At 40.6% G+C, this 24,768-nt stretch overlaps 1 protein-coding gene across 9 annotated transcripts in view; it reads left to right on the top strand.

Moving 5' to 3' along the window:
- Positions 1-24,768, top strand: part of SMOC1 (SPARC related modular calcium binding 1) — a 134,912-nt gene that overhangs the window by 40,818 nt on the left and 69,326 nt on the right. For all 9 annotated transcript variants that reach the window (XM_032691788.1, XM_032691785.1, XM_032691784.1 and 6 more), the window contains exons 2-5: positions 3,379-3,550; positions 11,702-11,814; positions 21,686-21,785; positions 24,228-24,275. In XM_032691788.1, the coding sequence (XP_032547679.1) occupies positions 3,379-3,550; positions 11,702-11,814; positions 21,686-21,785; positions 24,228-24,275 (433 nt within the window). The remainder of the gene's footprint in view (positions 1-3,378; positions 3,551-11,701; positions 11,815-21,685; positions 21,786-24,227; positions 24,276-24,768) is intronic.

The raw sequence follows: 24,768 nt of genomic DNA, 5'->3' as shown, positions 1-24,768 counted from the left end.
AAAGCTCTTCCACAGCCTTAGGTTTAACTTGTTTGTCAGCCCCGAGAATAACCCTTTGTTCTTCAGAGATGCCCTTTCTGGAAGAAGGGGTGTTCCTGGTGCCCAAGGTCCCTCTATACTAAGTGCTTTTGTACAGGCTGTGGAAGGCTTAAGTGAGTTTTCTTGATACAAGATGACTTTCAATAAGTTGATAATATGGTTTGATGCTGAGAACCAGTGTTCTAGCTTTTTCATTGCACCTCTGGATAACTCGGATCTGTGGAACTCAGCTTCTGACACAATTTGTGAAAAGTTTCATACCAGTAGCTCAAGCCCTCAGCTTGGAAGATATGTGTGTTCCTTCTAAACCAGAATGGCTTCTGTGTTAAATTGAATATTTAATTGTTGCATGTGCGCCATACTATCCTACCAGGCAGCTCTGCTCTTAAGTCTGTTTATTCATACAGGCAGATGAAAAGCCTTGAGTCTTTCAGGATCCCTGACATCATGTGCTGGGAAAAAGCTTCAGCATCTTCAGTCTGCTGCTGTTTGCTGTGTTTTCACAGTCACTGGTGAACATTGCATTTTGGGGACTACAGAAAGACATTACTGTAGCCAGAGCAATTCCAAGCTAACTTGTGATAATCCAGCCCTTAAAAAGAAAAAAATCTGGTCCAGCTTTACAGTGTTTTTTATAGTCTAGTCCAGGTCTCTATAAACCAAATAAAATTGCCTTTTTAAAGGGTTAAATTTTCCAATTTCCCATTTGGAACAAGTGTTACCTGGTTAGAAAGTGTTGCAGAAAAGGAACAAAACATTTTAAAAACACTATGCTGCTACAAATTTTGGCGAGTCTCTGACAGATGAGATTTTGAAAAATGTTTGCCCCACCAAAATTAAAAAAAAAAAAAAAGGCAAACCTTGTTTACTTTTGAGAAGTATGAAACTTCTCAATTGCTTTTCATTTAATTGGGGGGGAGAAAGGGGGTGAAGAATTTTTTTTTAATATAAAAAAACCAAACGAACAACCAAATTTCAGAGATGCATGTTCTCAGAGTGGTTAAAAACCAACCCAAACTAGACTTCAGGCAGTGTTTTTTCAACAGCTTTAACCTCCAAGCATTGAGTAGACAGCTTTGTAGGAAACTGTAACACCAAGGTGATTATGGCAATGACTCACACTTCCCTGTAAGGCATCCAGCTATCAACACACTTGGGGAGCTGTGGCTTTGTGCATGCAGGCAGGGTGTCAGTCAATGCCCACTTGCCAGCCAGCTCTGAGCTGCTGAGCTCATAACTGCTTTGACAGCAAACTGGATATCAGTGTGTTAGAGAGCAGTTCTGGTGCCCCCAGGCTTGTGAGAGGTTTTAGAAATGGAAGCTAGAGAAAAGGAAATGCAAGGCAGGTTTAACTTCCCTTTTCTTTGCTTAATCCTCGTGTAACTTCTTTGAAGAGTCCCCTGAAATCTTTCTGTGAGCAGATGTTTGGGTTGGGGTAATAGTTAAACCACTAAAAGAAGTAGCATGGAAAGTGAAAAGGGCTGTCTCAGTTTGAGACAATTTGGAGGGATGGAGACCTCAGACAGAAGTCTTCCTCGGATTCAATACCCCTGGTTTCTCCAACAGAGAGAGAGAGAGAAAAAGAGAGCAAATAATTCTTTATGAAGAAGAATGCTAATAACAATACTGTTAAAACTGGGTTAAACCAACTGATGAGGAGAAACTTCCCAAGCCCTGCCCACCGGACCAAATTGAGATGGTGGCCGGCTTCCCCCACCTGGAAAAAACACCTCTGACCACAGGACAGAGACAGAATGGCCGTCCTTCCATATGGTTCACTTATCTCAAGCCTGGAAAACCTGGCAGGAACAGTCAGAGAGTCAGCGCTAGCAGGAAATGGCAGATAGCTAGGAGTTGGTACCTGCAGATGCTTGGGTGGGGCTGGAGTGAGGCTGCAGTGCTGGTACAGGCAGTCAGAGAAGGGCTGCGGACCCCCCCGCCAACTGGGAGGACCTGAAAGACACTAATTACATCCAACAACTAGACTTGGTTGTTGCAATTTCAATGTTTGTCAGTCGAAGTGGTGGTTGTCAGAGTGGAAGCTGCTGCTGATTGAGCCACAAGCACCAATAGTCCAGTCTCTGACAGCACCTGGGCGGTCACTGCAGGTGGTTGAATATTTGAGTCATTAATCACAGCAGTTCAGTCTCTTTGAAGATGCCAAAACACCAAAAAGCCAAAAAGGCATATTTGGAGAAAAAAGAAAAGGAAAGATGGATACCAGAATTTTGTGTAACCCAGGACAGGCTGCTATTATCATGTCTTGCCAAAACTTTGTGCTGGTGTTTATGGAAAGAAGGCTGTCAGTTGGGATCCTCAGGAAGACAATAAACACTTGGGAAAGAGGCTGGGGTGTCCCTCTAGGCAACTCAGAGTAGAGCTGAGGGTACAGCAGATGAGATGTTGGGATTTGCAGGAAACAAGCAGACAGAAGAGGGGGACCCATTCATGTGCATTGTGGGTTTCCCTATTTCCAAAAATGAGGCAGAAGCCAAGCTGTCTTCAGAGAATGAAGACAATAGTGATCGTGATATGGAGGAAGCGGTCTGGGTGAGAAATTGGGAGGTTGGGATTGTTCAAATTAGGAGACTGACAAGGAGTGCCACATTTATACAAAATGGGATACATCCTAATAGAATTTTCAGGAAGAAGAAGTATTCAAAAAGATAATAAATTTAAATTTCTGAAAGGACAGGTTTTCATGTAGTGTGTAATTAAATTGTGGGATGCATGGAATGCAGCTGTCAGCTGTTCTGGATGTCATCAGGAAGGAACAAAAGGTGGCTTTGGGAATGTGCAGGTATGGCCTTGTATGTGATATCCACAGATGATATAAGCAATGCTTTAAAAACCAAATATCTGGTGATATAAAGCTGGCCACATGTGTGGCTCAACTACTGAGGCCAATCTTGATAGGTTATTTGGGTTCCTCTGTCCTTGATGATAAGTGTCTTATGTCTCAGACTAAAATTATCTAATACCAGATACTGTTTGTGGCAGGGCACTAGGCAAGTTGGGCTGTTATGACTCAGTATTGCCTTTCCCGTGTGGGTTGTGTTTGGCTTTGCACATCTTATGTTTTTAGAGGTGAGGCAGAGTGAGTAATGTTTTAGTTTTATTAAAGAAAATGGAATGGCAAAGACCCTTGATTTTTTTAAAAGATGTACGTGTTTCATTTAAAGTTCCCTTCAGGCAAAGTCAGCTTTGGTAGGCAGCTTAAAATGCATTATAGACCATATTGTTATTGTCATAAAAAAAAAAAATAGACCATGCTCTGTTCTGGGAAACCAAACAAAACAACAATTTTTTTTTTCTCCCTCCTTTTTTCACTTCCTTCAGTTTTTAATAAGCGACCGCGACAGAGACCCTCAGTGTAACCTGCATTGCTCCAGGTCCCAGTCCAAACCCCTGTGTGCCTCTGACGGCAGAACATACGAGTCCATGTGCGACTACCAGAGAGCCAAATGCCGTGAGTCAAGTCTGAGTGTGACACATCGTGGCCGGTGCAAAGGTAGGTGGATTTCAGATACCTCTGAGAGGAGGACTGGGAAACCTATCTTGTAAGAAACTGGATTCTTAGACCCTTGAGTTTACTCTGTGAATAATCTGATTTGAAACTGTGCTTTCATGTGAGGATGGGTATCTGAGTCTGAATTTAGGCAGCAGAGTAAGAGCTGGCTGAATTATCAATGAAAGACGGCAAAGGAGACGTGGACATCACTGAAAAAGGGCTGAAATACGTATCTGCAGACAGAAGCAACTGGCTGAATGGAAGTGTGAAATCAAATCCTGAAAGCAGTCTTCTTCCTTGCTACCTGTGCTGGTGAGGAACCAGGATACCTTTGACTGATAGGAATATGGGGTGGGGAAGAACGTGTGATGCACACTAAATGTCTAATCCCTTTTTGGACGTACACAGCCTTTCTGTGCTGAGCTAATTAAGACAGTGCATGCAAGGCTTTACGAGGCTTTGTTTTGCCTGTTTGCTGTTGTTCATCTACTTAAAAGTGTGAATACTGTCCCTCAGTTCAGCTCTTCAGCATAATCTAAAGATGAAGTTAAAACTTTTTAAAGGAATATTGGTGTCTCATCACACAAATGGTTTGCTTCTGCAGTGAAGTGAAAAATCAAGTAGAGTCCATTTGAGAACACAGTTGACTTACAGGGCAGATGGTACAGATGTTTTTAACACTTGGTTAAAGTGACAGAAGGAATTAATTAAAATCCATGTGAAAGGATAAATAGGCATGCATTTAAGCCTGGCTTTTGTTTTTTTTACTGTTGTAAAAATGTATCTTTGAAATTCCTTGATCTAAAATAAAATCCCTTTTCAATATATTGACAGACTTCAGGTGAATTATGAGCATGATGTCAAATACTCTTATAAACAGTTTCTCATTAGAAAAAAGCTTACTTGTATGATTTTTTTTTTTTTTTGGTCACAGCTGCTGGGTTGGTTTATGGCAACTTCTCACATAGCATAGATAAAGGCCTTTGAATTAGGCTGCTTTCTGAGTACTGGAAACTCAGAAGCTTTCTTCCCAGTGCACAAGAACTAGTTGGACTGTTCTTGCAAGCGATGCCTTTTTGAGTATCACAGTAAGAAGCTGTTCAGTAGGAGTCCTGGTTTGCTTTCATCCCTTGAACAGAGTGGCTTAGATAAGCAACTCTATGGTTGATATTGGTATATGAACTGGCACTGTTCAGTTGCTTGAAACATGAGATCTGAAATGTGGTATGTCCATGCTAAAGGAAGGTATCACTAACAGGGTTCAAGCACCTTCTACTGTAGTAGGGCACCACATTTACCCTGGGCAGCCTTTATTCCTCCTGGATGACAGAGATGCTCTACAGGAGAACTCCCATAGAACTGTAAGGGATCCCATGAGCCACTGAGCTCAGTCACATGAAGTTGTGACAGGTACTGTACCCGAGAACTTACCCTTATGAAATGAGCATTTATAACTTGTGTTTCCCTCTCTAAGGGGGGAAAACAATAGGTAGCTGAAATAAGTAAAAGAAAAAGTATATTGCAGACAGAAAGGCATGGTTCTGCACCCCAGATTACGATAGGCTTCCAATGTCATATACCAATGACTTGAACTGTGCTTGTGCCAAGGAAAATAGAATGGTTTCCATAGTGAGAACAAACTTTTTTGATTCAACTTGATGCTCTGCTCTCTCTGAAGAAATTAAGGACCTTTAAAGATGAAATCTTGCCAGCTCTTTGGGAACTATAACCCTTATCTAGCCCTCATCCCTTGCTAGCTTTCTCACCTGCTTTTCAGTGAAATTCCTTCAGTGCTAAATTATCTGAACTCCTTTCAAACCCTCACTCACACATCACAAAGGGTTAGAAGTTAGGAGTAGCTTAAAGTGATCAAACTGTGGCATCCATGACAACTGGAGCCTCACTGATGAGACTGTATAGAATATTCCAGATGGTATAGCTGTGTGTAAAATACACAGACAAGGAATTCTACCTGCGTCTTTTGTCAGAAGGCATCATAAGATCTGATGTCAAATAAGAGTTATACCTCTAAACTTTGCAAGGATGAAGCATGAATACTTGTTAATCATGACAATTGGCCAAGACTCATTTATGCAGTGATAGTTATATTGGATATCTGTGACTTAGAACACATTTAAGTTCTGTGTTAACTGGTTGGTTTCTAGGAACTTGTTTGACTTATTTAATTACAAAAAACCCCAGTGTAGGAGTGTTCTAAAACCTTCCCATTAGATTTATAGTGGTTGATTTGGAAAGTCTGCTGGTACAGAGCTTGTTCGTAAATCACAAGTCACTGCGTAGAGTGAATCTATCTGTAAATTAGTGGTGGAAATTTTAACAGGTCTTCAGCTTTTGTCCTGGGACACAGGAGATGAATGCAACTTCTAGCTAATGTTCTGGAAAAACAGGTCTCCTCCTGACGACTGATGGGTTGTTTGAAGATAATCTTTCTCCTCTACCTACTATTTTTGTTGGATGGGAGATGACATTTTGAAATCACTTAGTCTGCTTGCTAGATCCATGTGTTTTATCTTTGAACTTATTTTATTCTCCCTTGACTATGAATAAGTGTGTCCCTCCTTGGCAGCAGTTAGTCAGTAAAATCTAAAATGTCACTTTCAATCACTTGGTAAATTTAGGCATGTTTTTATGCATACTCCAAGTAAATTAGGGAGCTCTGGAGTAGAAATGGTATGTGAATATCAAAGAAGGAGCAAAGAACATCAGCATGAAAGGTAGAAAAGGTGATGATCAGAAGTAGTCAGCATGGATGGGGAAGTCATGGTTAACCAACCAGGTTACCTTCTACGGTTGGACAACAGGCTGGATAGATGAGGGAAGAGTAGTGGATTCATCCACCTGGACTTCAGCAAGGCTTTTGACACTCAGGAAGTGTGGACTGGATGTGTGGACAGTGAGGTGGTTTGAGAACTGGCTGAACAACAGATCCCAGAGGGTCATAATCAGTGGTACAGAGTGCACTGGAGGCCTGTCACTGGTGGTGTTGCCCAGGGATCAATACTGACCTCAGTATTGTTTAATCTATTCATCAATGAATTGGATGAAGGGGCAGAGTGCCTCCAGCAAGTTCGCTGATGACACAAAGCTGGGAGGAGTGGCTCCAGAGTGCTGTGCAGCTCTTCAGAATGATCTCGACTTGTTGGAGGTTGAAGGGATGGGAAGAGTGGAACCTTTTGAAATTCAACAAAGTGTGGAGTCCTGCACCTGGGGAAGAATAACCCCATGCACCAGTACAGGCTGAGGGCTGACCTGCTGGAAAGCAACTCTGCAGAGAAGGACCTGGAGGGTCCTGGTAAGCAACAAGCTGTCCATGATCCAGCGGTGTGCCCTTGTGGCCAAGAAGGCCAACGGTATCCTGAGATGCACTAGGAAGAGCACTGCTAGCAGGTCAAGGGAAGTGATCCTGCCTCTCTACTCAGCCCTACTGAGGCCACATATCGAGTGCTGTGTCCAGTTCTGAGCTCTCCAGTTTAAGAAGGATGTAGAGCTCCTAGAATGAGTCCAGAGAAGGGCTGTGAAAATGAGTAGGTGACTGAAGCATCTCACTTGTGAGGAAAGGCTGAGGGAGCTGGGCCTGTTTATCCTGGAGAAGATGTGAGTGAGAGGGATCTCAACAATATATAAGGAGGGTGTCAAATGATGGAGCCAGGTTTTTCTTGGTGGTGCCAAGCAATAGGACAAGAGGCAATGGGCAGAAACTGGAACATAGAAAGTTCCACCTGTACATGAGGAAGAACATTTTTACTGTGAAGGTAATTGAACACTGGAACAGTTACCTGGAGACATTGTAGAGTCTCCTTCCCTGGAGATATCGAAAAGCCATCTGGACACAATCCTGAGTAGTGTGCTCCAGGGGACCCTTGTTGAGGTTGGACCAGATGACCTCCAGTGGTCTCTTCCAACCTGTACCGTTCTGTGTGTGTGAGAGAAGTTGGTAATTCCAGGTGTAGGACTCTGACAGTGAGGAGAGTGAAGAATTATTGATACCCAGTAGAACAGATGGGCATGTTTTTGCAGTTTGCTCAGGTTCCGTTTTTGCTTTTTTTATGCAAATTGGCTGAAGAAAATGGGTATGAATCTGCTGACTTCAGTGTAGCTGGAACTTCTTGCCTGCTGGGGACCTGGCTTGCATGTAAGACAGTTACCTAATGGAACTAGAAATAGTTAAAAAACAGCTTGGATAAATTTTTGCCCTTTGAGCTTTTGATACAAACATAGTAGAATTAAAATTAAATAGATAGTTTAAATAGATAAATTTCTGTGGTTGCATTGTGTCAGTTTGCTGCTAGTGTTATGCAGATGTCTGGAGATGTTTTACCTGGTGTTATTAGGATAGCTTGGGTCTTTATACTATGATGCTGGGTGATGTCAATACTGCTTTTGCCTGTCGAAGAGAGGATGCTGGAATTCTTGGGGCCTATTCAAGAGTGCACTGACACGGTAGTTGTGTCTGAATAAACTGTTCATGGATAAGATCAAGTATGGTAACTAGCCAACTTCATTGCAAAACCCAAAATTATGTGCACCTGTGTTCTGCAGACTAGGCCAGGGATATCAAAAACATCACTTGTAGTTAACAATCTCCTAGTTGCCAACTGTGTCAGCTTGAGAATTAGTTTTCTTTAAAAGGCAGCTTTCTTAGCTACAGTAAATCTGTCCCAAGATTGAAGATAAAGTAAAATTAAGCAGGTCTGCTTTCAAAGGAAGTCATCCTGTTTTGGTTTTTCACCTAATGTAATGGGGGGGAAGAATGTCCAATATAGTCTGTCTGGGCTGTGAAACTGGAATGCATTAATGCCACTCTGTTTTATAGGCATGATGTCTGATATTCCAGAGAACATTTTTAAAAAGAGAGAAGTAAAAAATGCTGAAACACTTGAAGTAAGCCATCAAAATGCAGAGTAGGGTATATGAACCTACCATCATAAGATCAGGCTTTAGTAAAATTTGTTATGCATCTTATTTGGGGAGATCTATTTGGCAGCTACTTTTTAACAGTGGCACTTATGCATTATTTTACATTTTCTTATTAACAAAGCAAAAATAGCAAGGTGAAATCATACCACTGAAATCACATGTTGATGCAAACAGTATAAAAGTACTAGCCCATAAAGTGAGGAAGAGAAGGATTGGCAGTCCTTCTAAAACCAAACTGGTAAATGTTGATATTAAAGGCGCTGCTTTTACTGGAACTGAACTGTGGAAGATGGATGAAAAAGATAGCCATATGCACACACCTCTCCACTCAGCATGGCATATAGGTGATTGCTCCAAATCAAGGCTGTAAAAGGACTGGCACAACCTTTGGGAATCTATGAGGGGGGGATGGAAAACGTAATCAGTCCCGAGTGCTCATGCACAGGAGAAAAATTGTCTGTCTTTGTACTTCAGCAGCGATTTCTGAAGTCATCACTTGAGCCAAGGGTTGAATTGCAAAAGAGCAACGATAAGCTCTTAAACGCTCTGGTGTAGTGGTGGTGTGTTATGAAGTATGGTCTGCTGGGTGGTAGTAGAGAGTTTAAACTATAAATGTCAGTTAAAATTGCCAGGAGAGCCACGGTCACATGTTTTATTATCTTCTTTTTACAGTCAGGGCTTGATAATATGCATGTTTCTCTGTTCATTAGAGAAACTGGTCAAAGATCTTGGTTAGTCTCCCTTCTGCCTGGACTCTTAATGTATTTGTACTACAGGGGATATCACAAAATGTTTGTTCTTACCAGCTCTGTGCTGAAGCATCCAGTTTTGGTCATGTAGTTGTGAGTGTGCCACCACTAAAGTAGATGCTATGTGGAAGTGCTTTATGCTTATGTTTTATGTTCAGGAGAGGAGTGAGGTATGTCTGTCTGCAGTCTTGTATCCTCAGATGAAGAAACTACAAAACATTTTCATTTGGGAACTTGTGCTTTGGTTGTCATGTAAGAAATTCACGTTTTTTTCCTTACAGGTGCACATCTGCATAATCTATGCTGATTTTTTTTTTTAAATGCTACTTAGTTGTCTCCTGTGAAGCAGAAGTTGAAACTGTTTTCAGTAGAGCAGCTAGCTATGAAACAGAAGGTGCAATCACACCATTTGGTTTTGTAATAATGTCCTCTGTAATGCCGAGATAGATTACTCTTAAGCTTGAATGGGAGATCTGCAGGTGATAAGTGTTACAATTAACAACATTGCCAGTGCTTCCCTTTCATCTGAAAGAAAGAGCACATAGTTGCCCCTTTGACAAAGGGTCAGTTTGCAGGACTGTCCTCCACTGGAGATGTGCAAACAAGGTCTGATCATCTGGTCGCTTTGGCAAGCAGTGGAAAAGGAAATTCCATATCACAGCTTATTTCATGGAGAACTAGAAAAATAAATACTGCTTCTCTAAATACAGTGTAAATTCTATTCAAGTCTTTTCATTCTGTAACAACCTTGCTCTTAGTACAGGTACTTAATAGGTCCACCTGAGATCAAAGCTCCATGTGCTAAGGGTATTTTGCAAGCACACCCCAAACAAATTAGTCCAAAGATGAGTGACATAGGATGAGAAGTGACATGAGGTCACAAGGAGGTGAAATGACCAACTTGTAGTCACTCAGTAGTCAGTGGCAGAGTTGATATAGGCACTATTGCTTTCTAACCCAGTCCCAAAGTGACTGGCATCTATGAGACTATTGCTACGAATCCTTACTTTTTTTCAGAGAGAAGGGTTTGATTTTCATTATTTTGTAAACCTTGTGAAATCCTTTGTAGGGAGTAATGTGATATGTTTAAAATTAAACTCTGTTGGCAAACTGGAAACTTAGTCTCTTGAGTCATCAGTAAATAAAGTATGTAGCTTGAAAGCTTTGGTCTATGCGTTTATCAAAACTATTTACAGCATTGTAATTGATTTCTATATCTAGTTATACTTAGATGGAAGTTGCTTCTATAGCCATGCAGTATGAATTCAGTTGATCTAAGAACCCAGAGTGACTTTCTAGTTAAGTGATGGTACTAGTGATGCTGTCATTGAAGTTCGTGTGATCTGTGAAGCAGAATATGTGAACTTCAGGGATCCAGTGGAATTTTTTGCTAACCAATATGATTTCCATGCTTGGAATGGGGATTCAGTCTTGGTCACTCTTTATGGTGCTGCTGAAAGATTCTGGTGATCAAATTTTGCAGTTTCTGCACTGAAAGTCTTTAGTCAGTGGATTCATGGGATAAGGAAGAAGGTGCCTAGTCCCTGTGTTAGAGTGCCATGGAGACAGATGTTTGCTCTTTTCCTTCTCTTTCTAGACTGAACAGCAGTACTGTTAGACCTCATGTTTTTGAATGTAAACACTGAGTCAATCTGTATCCTCTACCGGGCAGAACTCTCCTCTTTGACCCATCAGTCATCAGTGTAAGACTTACCTGGGTGTACTCCAACAGTGAGCTAGCCCTGGAAGGGGTTAAGGTCATCATGCTACACGCTGCCATCATCTGAAGTAAGAGCTGAGATCTTAACCCCTTCAGACTCTGCTTGCAGAGCAATGTTTTTTCTTGACATCAAAGTGAGTAACTGATATGAGAAAGTTATAATGAACACCTGGCTTTAAGCATTGGGACTGGAGGCACAAGGTGAGTTTCAGGAAAGCACAGGAAACTGTATGTCTACCTTACCTTCCACAAAGGTGGAAGTCCAAATGGGTGACTGGCTATTTTAGCATCTTATTGGGAGAGTTGCTCAGAGAAGAATTTTTGGTAGGGTCATCCCTTCTTCCACACTGCTCACTGCTGAGCCTAAATTCTTGCTTTATACTCAGCCATCCAGTTTCAGGCTGTTAATGCGAACACAAACACAACTCCCTGCATGGACATTGTGCTCTAGCACTTGTTGAAAGAAGCTTCCAGAGTCCTTAGATGACCATAAAAACTATTGACTAGGAAATTAGGCAGCTTTTCATTAACTGGATTGTAGTATGATTGTCTAGGTTCATATTTGTCTTTGAGATCATGAGTGCTAACTTGATATCTGCTTTGTGAACATGCAGCTAATGATCCTTTATGCTTTATTTATTTGTTTGGAGTTTTTTCCCCCACAGCTGCTAGGTGCATCTGGTAGCTTTTGGAGGGGCCAAATGATGTTTGCAATGTAAGTGGGTTTTGTGTTTCTCTTCATAGATGCTGGCCAAAGCAAGTGTCGATTAGAGAGAGCTCAAGCACTGGAACAGGCAAAGAAGCCCCAGGAAGCAGTCTTCATCCCAGAATGCAATGAGGATGGATCATTTACTCAGGTAAAATTTCTATTTGCTTCTTTCAGCCAGGCTTCAGGTGTCTGTGGGAGATCCACTGTTAAGCCATGAGCCAAATGATGATAGCAGCATGGGTTCACACCCTGACTCAGTTACTCAGGTGAAAATGTTGAAAGCTGGAGACTTCTTTAACCAAATGGAAGGTTTGATTCAGTCACAATACCTTAAAGACAAATAGAAATGCGGTAGCATACAGCTCAAATGTAGTACAGAAACAAATGGCATCAACCTTCAGCATTGTGTAGAAACAAAAACAGTTGCAGGGGAGGTAAATTTTTCCATGAAGAGGAGCTGTAAAGGGAGCTGTGGCTTACAACAGGGTGGATCCAGCTGATTCTGGTGTTACCTGTACTTCATCTATTCCAGCAAAAAAGTAATCTCTTCAGCTTCTTCCTTTTGCAGGATACTTCTTGTACTGTGCCCTTTCGTAGTTTGGACGTCTGGCAGAGAGATGAAACTTCTTTGTTTGAGTTTTTGACTCTTTACTGTTCACTTGCTGAAGTTTGCCAAAGCAGGGTAGAAATGAAGAATGATACTTGCTTCTGTTACCACTGGCATATTGGGTAGTGTCCCAGGGCTAACTGAACTGCCTGTTAAAAATGGCTCATGCAGAGTTTCCTGACAGGTAGGAGGGGTGTGCTGTTTGCTCAGTTTTGCATGCATTTCAAAAGCCAAAATCCTGCAACCCTGTGACCTCTTTTTTGTGAATCTAGGTAAATCACAGAACTTTTTTTTGCCTTAGCTTCCATGTATCTAGCCCTGCTCTAGACATCTTGTTCCTCAGAGAAATTTTAGGATACAGAAGTTATTGTTTGCAAAGTCTTTTGAAGGTAGAAGATATCCCAAAATGGAATCAATATTGGCTTAAAAAAAGATGAGAAAGGCAAAGAGCTTTGGGTTTGGTTCAAACATTTTGTGATGCCTGGGGGAATAGGAGAGGAAAGATTTTTTTTTTTTTTTTTTTTTTGTGTGATAACCCACCAAAAATTTTTATTCCCTTCCTCAGCCTTACCCTCACATTATCTGATGTGTGGGAGTGTTTTGTTTTGATTTTTAATGGTGAAGTGGGAAAAATTTTATCCATCCTGCCAACTTTGCATGCTACTTTGGAACAACATCATATTTGTGTGCTGTGGACCATCATGTGAAGGTGGGGGTAAGAGAAGATGGCTGCAGTTTCTTCCAGTTAAAGTACAATTTCAGTTGTTGAAATTTGATTTTGTGTAGAGCTGCTCAGGTTGTGTTGGCACTGGAGGGAAATACTTATAAAACCTAGCACTGTGGGCCAGCAAAGTGTTCCGTGTTAAACTTCATAGTTCAAGAAAAAAGGAGGAAGGAAAGCTGACTTTCAAATGTCTATTACCTGTCTGTCAACCTCTTGGAGAGTTAAGTAGGGGTGCAGGTGAAATTTTTATCCTAATAAGCTGGACTGATAGTGTAGTTAATAAAGCTGTTTCAGACAGATTTATTTTGGAGGTTGGTACCAATGTCTGGATTGTGAGCAGTTGCTGGACTTCTTTCCTGTACATTCTTTGGCTATTGTTGGTTGCCAGTTGAGGGGCAGCAGGAAACTGCTTAAAAAAATTGTGTTTTCATTTGGCAGTCAAGCAATATTTCACATTCTTCCTCCATTCAGTTCTATCTGTGAACACTGAAGTGCTTTTGTTTTATCTACCAGGATGAAGGAAGCCTCTGATCTCTTTGTAGCTGGAATTAACTGAAATTCATATTGTTCCTTGGATTGTGAAAATACCCTATATTGCACATACCTCATGAACCAGCTTCATCAGTTGTATTGCAACATTTAAGGTCATTTTCCCTGCATAAGATTTAAATGAAAAAATAATGTCCAAGAATGCTAACTAGTTTCAACCTGCATTTGAGGCAAATATTTCCTTTAGCTCCTGGTCCAAATTAATTAAACTTTGTTTTTTAAAAGGATGTGTATAAAAATTAGAATTTTGGTGAACAGTCTAAACAGTTTTGCTTCCAGCAATTCATGAATAGTTCTCATCTGGTGGAGGTGGTTTGGATACTGCATCTCTTGTGCAGAGGAGCGATGCTCCTGGGTTCTGCTCTACAGGGAGGCTGTGTTCTTGAAGTCCCTCAGGCCTTATGATGAAGTCAGCTCTGGACTGTTAGTTTATTCGAGTTCATTACTCTGAGTGTTGCTCCATCTGGACTCCAAAATCTCGGTTGGGAAGTCCACAACAGAGCAGTATCTCTCAACAAAGTTTCTAGGAGAAATACCCACCCTGCTCTTCAACATGGAATTCCCATCCCAACAAGAGCTTAAGCAGAGGCACATGCTTCAGTGTAAACCCTGTACATAGAGCAGGTTGGGGAAATTTCTTCAACAACTTCCCCCCATCTTTTCTGTGTAACTGAGTTTGAAAAAGTGTTTTGTGTAAAAGAAAAATTCTGATCAGAGTGAAAAAAAAGATACCTGCATATATTTAGAATATCAAATGTCTAAATTGTTACAGTGCTCACTCAAGATGTGGATGACTTGCTTTCAGGTCTTGCAGAGCCTACTGAACGTGGTGGGTGTTCAGGCCCACATTATTGTCCTTGCCATCAGAGTTAAAAAGATCTGAATTTTTATCTAATTAATTAATTGTTGGAAATCCTTGAAATTTTTGTAGGAGTGAAAAGCATGAGCTTTGTGGAAGCATTTGGTAGTGGTAACTATGTTCAGAAAACCTGTTTGGCCTTAACCAGATTGAACTGTTACTTTTGTAGTTCGTCGTAATTCTCTTTATTAGAAACTGAATTGCAATCTCTATGGGTAAACACTGAAAGCAGCACTAGGTGAGGGCTGTTCCTCTGAGAGCAGCTCAAGTCTGCCCTTTCCAGCTCTTGGCATTGTAGATAGTTCAAAACTAAATTTGGGGCTGGATCCACTGCGAATTGGCTGGGGCCATAGGGTGGTGATGAGAACATAGCTGCTCTGCTGTCTTGTGAGCAGCAGCACGTGCTACATGGGGCAGCAGCTGCAGAGGGAAGACTGTGCTCACCTTATCTGCTCCTGGTTCCCTGCAGGGCAGCTGGCTCTGAGACCCAACACTTAGATTGGTAACAAGGGTGAAAGGGTGGAGGGACTGAAGGGAAAGACCTAGATTTGGCATTTAAACCCTCCCTTAGAGAAACGTTATGTGTTGTAAACACTTGTATAATCTGTCTTCTTTTTCGTTGTCTGTGAAATCTAGACCAAAATGAGTATTGCCATCGATTCTGTTGCTTGGCTGGCCAGTTTTCCTGTGCATGACTAGTTATAATGTGTTTTGTGTACAACATTAAGAGGAGCAGACACTTGTCAATTCACTGTAACTCCTATGCACCATGTGTGCTGCTTCCCTTATTTTTGAGTTTGTGTATTGCAAAGATCTTATCAAATCCCTTTTTAGTGCTGCTTACACATCTAAAAATGTGACATGGATTTGCAGCATGAAGTAGAGGTGGCATTGCAGGCATGAAAGGATGACTGTAAATGGCAGCAGACCTGATTAATTGCTCTGGAATTGCTATTTATTTCAGACTGTATGGAGAATATTACTTCCTACAACAAAAGCTCTCTGCACTTAGCCCACAGTAATACAAGCAGGCAGATAGAATTTGAGTTATTCACAACATAAGAATGTTTGTTAGATATGAGTAATTTGATTAATTGTAAAAGCTGAGGTCACATAACGTTGTGCGAAATTGGACGTGACTAAAACCAGTTTCTGTTCCCAAGACTTTTGCCTTTTTGCTGTTATGCTGTATTTTGCATAAATGCCATTCCCTTTCCATGCTGCACTTAACCTGCTGTGATCTGTTCTTCATAAACAACAGGCTCTAGTGGGTAATCTGCACACTTTCTTTTGCTGCCTAGTGCCATTGGGCTTGTTGCCATGGGCTGAGAGAGACTTGCATTCTTCATAGTTTTCCCCCAAGCAGTTTTTTAGAAAAGGTTGCTGAGGTTTTAAACGGGATCCATTTCAGACAGATTAATATGAACATGAATAGTGCTAATCCTGCCTTGGGGGTGTAGTTTTGTGGGACTTTGTGGTAAGTCTTGCTATTTGCTGCCACCTTCCAAAGTCTAGCTGTGGTTTCTTTTTCTCACAAGTCATCATACAAGTGGCTGAGAGCAAATCTCCTTGGAGAGTTTCTTTGAGTTTAGGGTTCCCAAAATGCAGCTGCTGGTGCAGTTATGATGCAGCACTGCGATTTCTTTTAAAGCGAGTGCATCAGTCAAACCTGTCACCTTATGGCAGGATCATTGAGTGGGCTATCAGAGCAGTTCTCCATTATCAGATAGCTTCAAGAGCACTCCCACATCTGGTAATAGAAGTCTGTTTGGAAAGAGCGATCTATATTATGGTCCATAGCAATAGTTTAATTCTGCACTATGCTAATGCACATACAAAGTTCTGTTTTCTCCTGAGTTCCACAAACATCCCCTTTCTAAAGATTTTGGGAACCCTTTCAGTCCTTAGACTTCATGATCCAAGTCTGTTCCTCTGCATTGTCTAATGTAGCATGATGCTGGGCAGAACTACAAAAACTAATTTCTTAATGCATCAAGGCACTGTGTAGACATGTCCCACATTCCCTGGATGCTGTGTTATTCCATTATTCAGTGCTTATATTCTAGCAATACTAAACTCTTAAGGATTTAACCTCTGCTTTCAGAAGGCAAGAACACAGTCTGTCTTGCTAAATTGAAGGAACTGTTCATAAAATATCTGGGCATTAATTGATAAATGGTCCTGGCTTTTTTTTAATGAAGACATTCCTTCTATAAAAGACTGTAGCTGTAGCTTTCAGTGAGTACTGCTCTGCAGGTTTGTCTTCTACTTAAACACTTGCTTTCTTCCTGCAGCTTTCGTTGTGTTTCTCATTTGTATGTTGTGCTAAAGACAACCCATGAATGGGTAAGGAGGTAAGAACTTTGGTTATACATGGTATTTCTTCAAAGTACCAGTTGACAGAACAAAGGAACAATCTTAAAGCAGGAGTGGACATACTTAGGGAAAGTGACAATGTAAGATCATTCTTAACTTCCAAACGTCTCCTTCTATGTCAGAAGCAGAAAACCTCTCTTAGGTACACTTCTCCTGAACTAAAAATAGTATATGTGTTATTGTGTCTAATGGGAATGCCCTTGACCATGGCTAAGATTTTTTTGCTTCAAATCATTTCTGTCCCTGATTATATGAATAGTGAAATTCCTGTGGAGCAAGCATTTCTTGAATGGTGCATAGACTTGAGGGAGATGGGTACTGCATAAAGCCTTGGTGGAAATATTTGCACAGCACCATTTGTAAAGGATTAAATATGAGCAGAGATCAGAAAAAGTGACAAAAATTATTTAAAGGGTTGCAGTTGCAAAGAAGCTCAAACATAAGATGCAGACTGATTCATAGCTCCCAAAAATATAAAGGTAAGGCAGGCTTCTGATAATAGTCAGCGGACTCTTAGTCAGATCCAGGGTCTAAGCATTACAGCAAGATACGTAAACCAGAACAGAGGCATCACTATTTAGAGTTAAGATAAATAGCCGTCGGGCCAGTGTGCTGGTTGTGCTAAATTGGGTTCAGAGGACTTGCTAGCTGAGCCTCATAGCTTGAGCAAAGAAAAGGCTTGATTGAAGAATGGCTGTGTGACACTGGCTTCTGCACCATGGGTTCAGACTAGATGACCTGCTGGCTTGGAACTATTTATTTAACTGTTTTTACAGTGTTTACAAGGAGCACCTTGGAGCAGTCAGAATTTGGAGCCTTGCCTCGTGTTGTGAGTGCAGGCAGTAGCTCTGCTGCCTGCCCATACTCTCAGCAGTACCATTAAAAAACTGAATATGTTTTTTCTTCTCTCACAGAAGTATTGCTTTGAATGCAGGAGTAATGTTTTTCTTTCCTTCTCCTCTCTGTTATGGAAGGAGCCAGGAAATATTTGTTTGGATCTGTGATGGGATAGGAGTCACTTTTCATCTGAACAGCAGTGAGAGGCTAGTCTGAGTGTTGCTGTTCCTGTGCTCAGCCCAGTGCTTGTCCAAGGTGCTTGTCCAAGCCTCTCACAGCAAATTATGTCTTTGTGTAACTTTTTAGAAACTGGTTTCTGACATCACAGAATTGTTGCTTTGCCTCTGTTCTCTGTCATATATGTGCATGCAATTTCTCTCTGACTTCCATTTTATCTTTAACAACCCTTTGATCCTCCTTTGTCAAATAGCTGTAAAGGGATGCTGCTTACTTGTTTAAAGTCTTGGAAATCTCCTTGGAAATCTGATTCTAGTGCAGTGAGGTACTGAAAAAACCCAAACAATGGCCTCTCTTTCCCCTCAGGAACTTAAGAGGCAGAGTCATTTGTCAGAGACTACTCTTTTAATGTTTTCATATTGTAATACATTTTGATGAGAGCAGATATTTAATTATATGGCTAGAATATTAGCTGCTGTTTGATTTCACACATGGTAATGGCAGGGTAGAGTAGAGGAGCTGCTGCTACACTTTTAATTTGAGCAGTGGCAGTAGAGCAATCTTTCTTGAGTTTGTCCCTCATGCTTTTCATCCTTCAGTTGAGACCCAGGTGAAATGTCATATCTCTCCATGAAAAATAGGAAGAGTGTCCTCCTGTACAATCAGGGATTTGGCTGCTTTCTGTGCTTAGAACTACAATCAGATTTTTTTTTTTTTTTTTTTAAGTGTAGAGATTAATGGGAAATCTGTTGAAGACCTCAAATGATCGACGAGTTTTATTTGACTGATTGCCTATTATGTAAATTAGTGTCAGCTGTTGGACAGGTGTATGCTAATTTGAGATGTCAAATTCTTCATGTACCTTTCCAGCAGAAATGGCATTCTATACCTGCAGCTTGGTTAACAATCAAGTGTATTTAGTATATAAGATGTATTACATCCAACACAATGCTTAGCTTTAGGAGACTGAGAGCCAAAAAAGTCAAACACATTTTTCTCTAACATGTTTTGATAGTCAAAATTAACTCAATAACTGAAGATTTGATCTGTGCAGTAAACATGTGTCATCCTTACATAGTTATTCTTCTGGTTATAACACTATTTAAAAATCTCTAATCCCACTACTATTGGAGTGGGATTAGAATAAGGTTAAATTTTGGGTTGAAGATTTAAATTTTCTTTAGAAACAAAAGCTCAAGCCTAACATAATTGGGAAAATTTAAAGTAAACCCCCACATTTTCAAGATTCCTTACTATAGGTGCTCTGAAATAGTTGACATTTAAAATTTAAGTGCAGTGTTTAGAAACGGTACTGGATCACCTATTATCTTACATTTCTTCAAATGTCATACCAGTCCTATATAACTGATGAAAAGTACATCTTTCCCCCCAGCTTTTAAACTGCAAACCCTAGGCCTGTAGGCCACTGTACGACACCTAAATATACTGAGACTTGGTCAGGTATTATGGTAAAAGATAGCATCTCTCAACATGAAGACATTCCAAAAAAGCAACTGCAGTGATTTTTGAGGTTTCTGAAGTGTCCATTCTTCATGGGTAGCTGTCTGACCTTTAGGATAAGGATAAGATTTAACTGCAGCTGTTATCTGTAGTATGGAAGTCCTTTGGTGCTGCAGTAGAACATGTGCTTGTGGTTGTTGTGAAAGTGCTGTCACACTTCAGATGTTTTTTTCCTTTCTGTTTTAATGGCAGCGTGGGGGAGAAAGGGTCATGGCATACCAGTCCAAGGAAGACCAGCATTCCTAAGCCCAGTTATTTACAAAATTACTTCACTTTTATGGATGTATGTGCTTGTCTGCATAACTGAGTGTATGTAATTGGTAGCTCTGCATTGAGATGCATTGCATAACATACTCTAGTTAGCGCATCTATCCTAAATTTACGTCAATACGGTTTTTTTTTGACTCCTCTGCCATGTACTTTGTAATTTTTCTGAAGGTTGGTTGAAGGACTGTCTAGTCACTAATACTTAAATTTTTAAATGCTGGGTACACTGGATTTTTTATATAATGTAATATGGAGTGATCTTGCCTTAAGAATTCAAGACCCTATCCTGGAATTTAGCTTTATCCCGCGATAGGTTTTTTACAATTAATGCTCATATGTAAGGCAGCTTCTTGTGCTATTGGGAATGCAATGTTGTCTGTGAGATCAGCAAAGATAATATGAACACAACCAAAGCAGTTCCATCACATTTTTTTGAATGTTCAGTTGATAAGATTGACCAATAAGAAATACTTTCTAATTATAGTCACAGTGCTTTTTAGTAATTTGCAATCAATTTTGTGATATATTGCGAGAATAAGATGAACTGCAGACAGTAGTGATAGTGTAGTAACATGGGTACATGAGATTACTGTTGATTTTGGCTGCTAAAAGTGAATGCTTGAGGTAAAATTATGATTTGCACTTTAGTGAAACCCAAGATAATACCACGTACCGTGTTATAATTGCTCTTAGATCATGTTTATGTGATATTCAAAGCCTTTTAAAAAAACTGTCAGTAACTCTCTGAATAAACTTTGCTACCTTAGGGCATTGAAGACAGCTGTCAGCAAGGGGAATGACTGATTTAGCTCTGAAGGATCCCTAATGAAGGGAACTGTACAAACACCCCATCACTCTTCTATGTGAAGAGAAGTGGAATAGGAAATTGGCTTCAGTGAACCTCTTTGGAAAAAGAGCGAGTGGACAGAATTAATTTTACAAATAAAATAAAAAGCTGTTTCTGAAGTGGTCTCATTTCATGGCTTTTTTCAGAAATGTATTGAAGGAGCCTTTCTATCTTTTAAAGTAACATAGGCATTTCTATACCATTTGAAGATACTGATGTGCACACTCAACCACGGCTGACAGTGTGTTTGCTAGAAAGGATTTTGGAATCTGTTAGTACTTACACAGATGCCTGTATGATGATAATTTACTTTTGTCTCAAGGGATGTCAAAGGCATCCTGAATTTCATCCAATGCTGACCACTCTGAAAGCTGAGGTAAAGGTTGTTTGTTATTGGGTTTATTAAGCTAAATGAAACTATATGAAACTACAGTGCTGCTGAACTAATACCCACATAGATGTTACTAAGACTAGTCTGCTAAATCAGAAGTTATTTGTTCTCACTTCAGGAGTTCCATGTCTGAACTAGTAATTCTGGTGTCTATCTCTGTTAAAGGAAGAAAGTGGGCAACTCTAGATGTCTAGAGCTTTAAAGTTAAGCAAGATGAATCTTATATTGTGTACCTTTTGACTCACTAGAACCTTCATCAAACATTCTTAAGACCCTGTCAATGTATCAAGACCAAGCATGTTGTATCTTGCTCCTACCGTGTAGTTTGACATAGTAACAGAATAGGGCTTCAATCTATCTGGAGAAGGTTTGTTAACATAACAAGTCAGTATTGAATTTTTTTCAGCCATGTTTACTGAACAAAATGCTCTTGAAATACCCACAGATGCTGCTCTCTAGCAACGCCTATGGAATTTGGGACCAGGTGGCCTTTCCATAACCCAGCTGGGATGCACTGGACAACTATGTAATAGTAAACAGTGAATGGAATTTAGCAGAGGGTGGAATGAGCTGAGACACAACTAAAGTGCTCTCAGATGACTACTTGTAACTTCTTTTGCTGCCTGAATTTCAGCTAAAGGAGTTGGAGTACGAGTAATAACGTTTCTTTGGGGTGGGGCGGAGGTGAGGGAAGAAAAGATAACAATATCAAATATAGTCTTCTGTGAAACCTCCTTGCTCTGAAGGATATGTTTGTGATGCATCTGGGTTGGGACTTCCAGTGGGATGCTGAATTATAAAAAAAAAAAAAAGTAGGTGGTGATAGTGAGAAATGAAATGCCTGCTCTTTGTTTTATTAAACAGGTGCAGTGCCATACCTACACTGGATACTGCTGGTGTGTGACACCTGATGGCAAGCCTATTAGCGGCTCTTCTGTACAGAACAAAACTCCTGTATGTTCAGGTACTGTGGGAGTGGCTTCAACAAATACTAATTCTATAACTGAAGAGGGCTGAGGTAAATGCGTCCTGTTGAGAGAGCTAAGTCTTTTCAGGTGACTTGACCAGTTTACCCCACTTAACACTGCAGTTTGGACTCTGACATGTCCACCTGTGGTTAGCATACAGACACTTCTGCAAGGCTCAGTGAGAAAAACTATTGAGGTAATAACCTGTGGTAACCAAGACAAGAGTCAGTGTTGCCATGTACACCAAAAACAAAGATTCACGTAACAGATGCGATAACTTTTTTCCATGAGCTGTATTTTAAAGAAATGGTATTTTGGGGGACATGGAGTAATTTTTTGTACAGAGTGATTTCAGTTAATTTGGTTTTGTGAGAAATTGGTAGTTTCTGAGGTTCTGCTGTTCTAATGAATTTGGGTCTTTTGATCATGTTGCTTACTTTACAATGCCTTTGTGTCATGAGGGTGGACAACACTGGGCTTGCACCACAGGTCACAAGAGGGAGGTCCAGATCCAGGCTTTTACTCGTGTGTATTAAGTGATATGCTTCTGGGCACTTAGGGTGACATAGTAATGTCACGCTGTGGTTTACTGAGACCAAATCAACAATTTTCCTTAAAACAGAGTCACACTGTTTTTCTTTTTTCTCCCCGCAATTCATTAGGGCAGCCCATGGCTCAGATGGAATGGGATTGGTCCCTAGATTTTCATGTGGCCCTGATCAGTAGTGTACAGTCTAGCTTTGTGAGCTGTGGTGTACAGTGCTGCTGTGGCAACACCAAACTAGACATGGGCAAGGGTGGGAAGCTGTTCTGTGCTGTTTGGGAGAATTTGAGGGCAACACTAGAATTAGGCTGCCCTCCTCACTTCCCCTCTTTCTCCCACTCCCTACCCCCGAAAAAAATAAAAGAAGAAAGAAAAAGCAGTAAGCATAGGAGTGTTCTAACATGTTCAGTGATGCCATGTGGGCACTGCTGCTGCGTCTGGCTCCATGCTTTGCAATCTGCACCTCATGGATTTTTAACGTATTTCTCCTCTCACACCTTGCAGTTTTTGCTCTTTAGGTGGGAGCAGGACAGCAGTCAAACCTTTGGGTTTTTTCATTTTTCTCCCCTTATTCAGTGTCCTCTTGGCTGGAAGGTATTTTGTAGTAATAAGCAAATGTAAGTGACTTGCATAAGGGTTTGAGTTGAGTGGGAGAGCTGTCTGAGAACTAGTGAGTCCCTGTAGCTTGAGGAAGTTCTTGGTTTTTCACAGGCATGTAAAAATAAAAGGAGATTAATATCCTGTTTTAGTGTAAGGTCAAATGCTACAGTAATTTGACTTAAACCTTAGAATATGACTGACACCATTTTCAGTACATCATTTTGGTAGGGCATGTTTTAGAGTTTTGCTGATCTGTTTGTTTAGCCTTGTGCTGTTTATAAAATTGTGTTACGGGAAAGTAAAGTCATGTTGTATTGTAGGACACAGATGGGCCTGTGATGACTAATATTGTGTTTGTGCTTACTACTTGTAATTCAACAGTAGATCTGCGATTAACTGATCTGCAAGTGAAAGTGCCTGGGGAATAGTTTACCTTTAGAGTTTGTCTTGACCAGATTCTTGGGCCTGTCAGAGCTGTCTTCTTTAGAGGTGACTTTTGATCCGTGTTTCCTGAAGGTTAAGTAATCACTGGAACTGTTTAATAATGGTGCATGGAAGAATCAGTTTCCTGAGAATAAAGCTATTAAAAAAAATAATCTTGTCATAGATTTTTATACACTTTGATAATGAATTTGTTTGAAAAGCTTTTATTACCTGTTCAAGTTTTAGCAGAAAACTGGGATGAAGCACTGAAGCAGACTGCAGAAACAAACGTAGAATCATATATTTTCTGTGAAGACCTAAGTTATAGTAAACAACTCAAGATATGTTCTATTCAAGTACATGCTGGATCTTATTCACTGTCCCCTTTAAAACAGCTGGGGATGTTCAGGGGTTGGTTGAAATCCATTTTCTGCAAATTGTCCCACTTAATCCCTTTCCTTTAGAATACTTTACTTGCATTCCCTGCACATTCTCCCCATCTGTTTTTGATTTGTTCTTCCTGACATTTGCAAATGAAAGAAGTGACTCTTACTGATCTTTCCTTCTTGCCTTTGAATTTATTTCAGGTTTCTTACTAGCACAATGCTCTGTTGAGCTCTTTCAGATCACTGCATCCAGCTACTAAAGATTTCTTATTTGCCCTCAGCCCAATGTAACATCTTAATGCATAAAACTTATGTTTTTTGCACTGGTTGAAGCCACAGGCTTTCTGACTCCTAAATGGAGCTGTTGATAAGTAAAACAGATGCTTCATGCATTGAGATATTGACTGTATTAATGTGACATCGCGTGCTCTGTGTGATCATGCAGCATCTAAACGGATGTCTTTTTTTTTTCCCCTCTCCTTTAGGTTCTGTAACTGATAAACCATCAAGCCAGGGTAATTCAGGAAGGAAAGGTGAGTGAAGTCCTGTGCTTCAGCAACTTGTTTTGTAATAGCAGCTGCCCAGCCACATCCCTTAAAATAGCTCATAACCTGGGTTCCTAATCAGCCAGTGCATGGGAGGCATATGTACCATTAGACCTCCTCTTCAGGAGGAGGAATAAGATGACTGTTCTACTCCCTGAAGAGTAGAAAAGGGCATGCTTTGCTCTGTGCTTGTTAACTGAGTTGTAATGCAAGACAGCTGAGCTTCCAAAAGGGTGGGTGGCTGGTCCAGAATAGCCTCTGCTTGTTCACTTTGAAGTAACATACTGAGCATTTCTCAGTAAGATCCCTAAAGATTAGGAGGAAGGCTGTCAATATGACTGGTACTCTGGGAGTCAGAAGTGCCAATATTATGGTTGTGGCTCTGTATGCATTGAAAAATGGAGTTTTTCTAGTAGCACATAAAACCCTCTGGCAAGCTGGAGCAGCGCTGGATTAAACCCTAGCTGTGCTTGAAAACCTC

The sequence above is a fragment of the Chiroxiphia lanceolata genome, chromosome 6, assembly GCF_009829145.1.
Source record: "Chiroxiphia lanceolata isolate bChiLan1 chromosome 6, bChiLan1.pri, whole genome shotgun sequence".
Lineage (NCBI taxonomy): Eukaryota > Metazoa > Chordata > Aves > Passeriformes > Pipridae > Chiroxiphia > Chiroxiphia lanceolata.
This window is presented reverse-complemented; position numbering and strand designations above follow the sequence as displayed.